Source organism: Hevea brasiliensis, chromosome 5 (assembly GCF_030052815.1).
Source record: "Hevea brasiliensis isolate MT/VB/25A 57/8 chromosome 5, ASM3005281v1, whole genome shotgun sequence".
Classification (NCBI taxonomy): Eukaryota; Viridiplantae; Streptophyta; class Magnoliopsida; order Malpighiales; family Euphorbiaceae; genus Hevea; species Hevea brasiliensis.
In genome coordinates, this window is record NC_079497.1 from 86,871,156 (window position 1) to 86,876,070 (window position 4,915).

At 31.9% G+C, this 4,915-nt stretch overlaps 1 protein-coding gene across 1 annotated transcript; it reads left to right on the plus strand.

Moving 5' to 3' along the window:
* Nucleotides 1-2,190: 2,190 nt before the first annotated feature.
* On the plus strand, nucleotides 2,191-4,320 carry LOC110662635 (WAT1-related protein At5g07050). Its single transcript, XM_021821676.2, has 7 exons — nucleotides 2,191-2,524; nucleotides 2,619-2,681; nucleotides 2,787-2,903; nucleotides 3,033-3,282; nucleotides 3,368-3,526; nucleotides 3,616-3,767; nucleotides 3,877-4,320. The coding sequence occupies exons 1-7, from the start codon at nucleotides 2,322-2,324 to the stop codon at nucleotides 4,097-4,099; spliced, it is 1,167 nt and encodes a 388-aa protein (XP_021677368.2). The 5' UTR covers nucleotides 2,191-2,321; the 3' UTR covers nucleotides 4,100-4,320.
* Nucleotides 4,321-4,915: the final 595 nt, after the last annotated feature.

Sequence of the window (4,915 nt, forward strand, 5' to 3'; positions counted from 1 at the left end):
GCTTGAGTTGAAGTTTTGGGTGTTAATTATAATTTTTATTAAAATTATGTTAATTGTGTTATGTTTGAGTTGCCCTTATTAGTCTTTCTAGCTGAACTTATAATAGTTAGGTTTGTTATACGTTTCGAGGGTCTTGTACCTAGACAGGCCTTAATGCTGATTAATGGCACATGGAGTTGAATTGTGAAAATAGCAAAACACATACATACACACACACACACACACACATATATATACGTCCTTCAACTTTTAAAAAATATCAAATAAGTTGATATTTTAAATATAAATCAAATAAGTTCATATTTTAAATATAGAACAAATAAGTCATTTTATTATTGTGGGGACAAATAAGTACTTTAACTTTTAAAAGTAGATAAAAATATTGAATTATAATTTGCCACTAATGTAAATCCAATTAAGGCCATACACTAAGATCTTTTACTGCACCTCATCAATGATTGTGTGTATCTTATTTGCAACATCCCGTTAAATATTTGTTGCATTTCGGAGCAGATTGATAAGTTATTTTTTACCTAATAATTTAAGAAAACTTCTCTACAAAAATTATGATGAAGATGATGAACCCATAAAAAAATTTATTAAATATTTGGAAAAAAAATAGCTTATCATTTTATTTTATGATGCAGCAGATACTTATCAGGATGTTGCAAATCAGATATATAGGATTACTGATGAAAACTCTATGTATTAGAAGATTTTTGTATACAGCTTTGGTTGGATTTATATTAGAGGTAAATTATAGTTTAGTATTTTTTTATCTATTTTTAAATGTTTAAGGGCTTATTTAACCTGAAAATTATAAAAATAGCCTATTTGATTTATTTTTAAAATGTGAATGACTCATTTAATCTTTTTTAAAAGTTGAAGAATTTAATTAAATCTCATAACACTTGAAGAAATTATATGGTTATTGATCGATACCTCAATATCAAAATAATTATTTCGTTTAAAATAAAAATAAATAGGCTAACTAATGTAATTTTTAAAATAGAAATATTAAATAGATAATTTCATTAAAAGTGAGGGATTGAATTTGAATAATATTTTTTCTAAAAAGAATGGTGGTAAACAGCAATTCGATTGCAACTTGAGAGCGATGGTGTTCCGATGAGTAAAAAAAAACAAAAAAAAGATGCGTCGTGAAGCCGCGTCTAAGCAAGGGCGAGAAGGCGTGCCACCACCTCCACCAAAAGCTTAAAAAAACATGGTGATCGGTCTTCTTCAATTAGCATCAGCAAGCACAAAAATCATCCCTGTTTCGTTAGTTCTCAATTCATGTTCCACTAAGTGGATCCCATAACATTCGAACCTCTCTTTGCTGCCACGTGCAATCCATAATTTTTTATGTCCGTAGCTAATCAGAACACCAAATAGAGGTTAATGCAACTCCCACGTGAAATATTAAGATTCTCACATGCTTGCATTTGCAGAATTAACCAAATAATAAGGGCATTTGTTGGGAAAACATACTATGAGCTATTCTATGATAAGTTAAGTAATAAATACGCTCGTATCATTTATTTTATATATTATATTTTAAATTTATAATAAATTAATTATAAATAAAATTTTTTATATTTTTTATTAATTTTAGTTTAATAATATTAGAGTGAATTATAATTCAACTAAATTTGAATTTAATAAAAAAAATAATTCTATTTTTTATTTAATAGATATTTAAAATTTAATAAAATTACTTAAATAAATAAATTTTCTTATGCTTAAGAAGTAATAATATTAAATACATTAAACTAATTTTTTAATAAGAAATATATAGATAGACTGATATCACATTCAGCAGGAAAATTTCACTTTTTACACCAACATATATTTTTAAGTACTTTCATTGCACCGATATACAACTACGCTAAGAGGTCAATAATAGGATCTCTGAAATTAAATAAATCTCGCTTACCACCTGAACCCATCTCTTAGGGGTTAAATGTATTAAACTAATATGAAAAGCTATAGTCTTTAAAAAAGTGGAAAATTAGTCTTGATACACATAATCTTGGAGTTTCCTCCCACGCTTCTTTGTCAATAAAAATTATTCTCACGCGCTGGAAAACTCTAAACACTGTTTTGGATGGAGCAGTGGAGGCCCCGCCTCCTTTCCTGGCTTCTATATATTGTGACCTTAGCACAATGCTTTTCCCTAGGAGACACAACAAACAACTTGAAGTGTTCTTCCTCTATTTTGTTCCTTGACTCACTCTCTCTCTCTCTCTCTCTCTCTCTCTCTCTCTTTCTCTTACTAACTACAAGACCCTGAATTTACAATACAGAAAATAAAAAAAAAAATGGAGGGGAATGGATGTTTTGGTAGTTTCATTCAAAGGTGTAAGCCTTACATAGCAATGATATCTCTGCAATTTGGCTATGCTGGCATGAATATCATTACTAAGGTTTCCCTCAACCGTGGGATGAGTCATTACGTGCTTGTCGTCTACAGGCACGCCTTTGCCACAGCTGCTATTGCTCCTTTCGCTATTGTTCTTGAAAGGTATATATAATTTAAACATATTAATGGTGCATGGTATGGTTACTATGATTCAAGAGTACCAACTATTCACATGTGGCTGTTCTTTTGCGCACAGGAAAGTGAGGCCAAAGATTACATTTCCCATTTTCATGCAAATTTTCGTATTGGGTCTTCTTGGGTTTGTATTTTGTTCTTACCATTATCTAAAGTGATTGATCAAAATTTGAGTCTTTTGTTTGGTTTTGATATTAATATCATCTCGTTCCTCTTCTTTGTCTCACAGGCCTGTGATTGATCAAAACTTTTACTACGCCGGGCTAAAATTCACGTCGCCTACCTTCTCTTGTGCCATGAGCAACATGTTACCAGCAATGACATTCGTTATGGCCGTTCTTTGCCGGTATATATCAAATCAAATTGATTTCTTCTATGGAATTAATACTAAACTATATATATATCTCTGTTTCTCTCTGCCTTGCTGTTATGGCTTCACAAATTAATTTAGTTTTTGTTGGGCATAAAACTGTAGAATGGAGAAAGTGGACTTAAAGAAAGTGAGATGCCAGGCAAAGGTGATTGGAACTATCGTGACAGTGGCTGGAGCTATGCTCATGACTCTGTACAAAGGTCATGTTATCAATTTGATTTGGTCTGATCATGTCCACACTCATACATCCTCTGCTCCTGTCACCACTGGATCTACTGACAAAGACTGGCTTAAGGGTTCAATTCTTCTCATCATTGCCACTCTTGCTTGGGCCTCATTCTTCATTCTCCAGGTAAGGAAAACATAGATTAATTACAAGGTAAAAGTAGAAGCATAATATAATTATTAAAACCTTTTCTGGGTTTGAAATTTTACAGGCAGTGACGCTTAAGAGGTATGCAGCTCAGCTCTCACTCACATCCCTTGTCTGCTTTATGGGCACACTACAATCCATTGCTGTTACCTTTGTGATGGAGCATAGGACCTCTGTTTGGACCATTGGCTGGGACATGAACCTTCTTGCCGCTGCTTATGCTGTGAGCCGCGCTCTCTCTATCTCTATATATACATAAAACGTAATTTTTTTAACATGCATTCTAATAAGGAAAGTAATTTTTTTGTACAGGGTATTGTGTCATCAAGCATTGCCTATTATGTTCAAGGACTTGTAATGCAGAAAAGGGGGCCAGTCTTTGTTACTGCTTTTAGCCCTTTGATGATGATTATAGTGGCGATTATGGGCTCCTTTATCCTGGCAGAAAAGATTTATCTTGGAGGGTAATTAATTTCTTATTTTCTTCAAATAAAATTATAATCCCACTAACTTTTCATTTTCAACAGTGATTTAATCCACCACTAATTCATATTTTTAACTATATGGACGCAGTGTTCTTGGTGCTCTGCTGATTGTTGCAGGACTCTACTCAGTTCTTTGGGGCAAATACAAGGAATACAAAGAAAAAGAAGCCGAAACGAAGCCACAACCCATCGAGGCAAATGAAGAGATCAATGAAACAAATGACATCGAAATGCAAAGAAATCAAGCAGTGGCTGTCAGTTTCCCAACTTCACTGCCAACCATGATAGGCAGAGAAGCACCAAGAGCTTAATTAGCATAGAAAAGAAGAGAGAATTATATATGAGAGAAATAATGGAGAGAAAAAGAAGGCTCTTTTTTGTATCTCAGCCTCACTGTTTTTTTTTTTTTTTCCACTTTCTTTTTTTTTTTTTTCTTTTTTTTAAGCCTTTATTTTACCTTCTGTTGATGAAACTGTCATATTCTGTTGATGAAAATAGAAATGAGAGACAATGCGAAAGCTTTTTAATTTTATTTCTCTTTCTTCTTATATCGTGCGTTCTCTCCCTTAATACTTGAATCTTTATTGCATACGAGGCAGAATTGCTTACGTCTGATGCAGATTCCACTTAGTGTTCTAGTGGTCTACTTTCCCTCCTAATTTTTGTCTTATCTGAAATGTGTGTTAATTTTTGAGGACAGCTTAATTTGATCCGGTGGCAATAGGCATCGAATCTGAACATAATTCCTTAGGGATACACTTGCTCTTCAACAAAATCGCACCAAAGTGTTTTATTTTCCATAATTCTTAAAAAAAAATATGTGTATATATATATATATATAAATTATATAAAAAAATATGGATAAACATATAAAAATTCGGTGGAGATATTGATAAAGCACAAAGTTTTAATGTTAATCATAATCTTTCTTTGATATTGAAATTGGCTATATTTTGCCCTCTAGACTGAAAAAATTATAATGGTTTATTTAGTTTTTGGAAATATGCCCCTCCATTTCATTTACATTCCCCTTCTCTCAATATTAATTTAATTATTTAATTTTATTTTAATCAACTAATTTTTATAACCTTTATTAAATGCCCATTAATAATCATTAGACATTAATT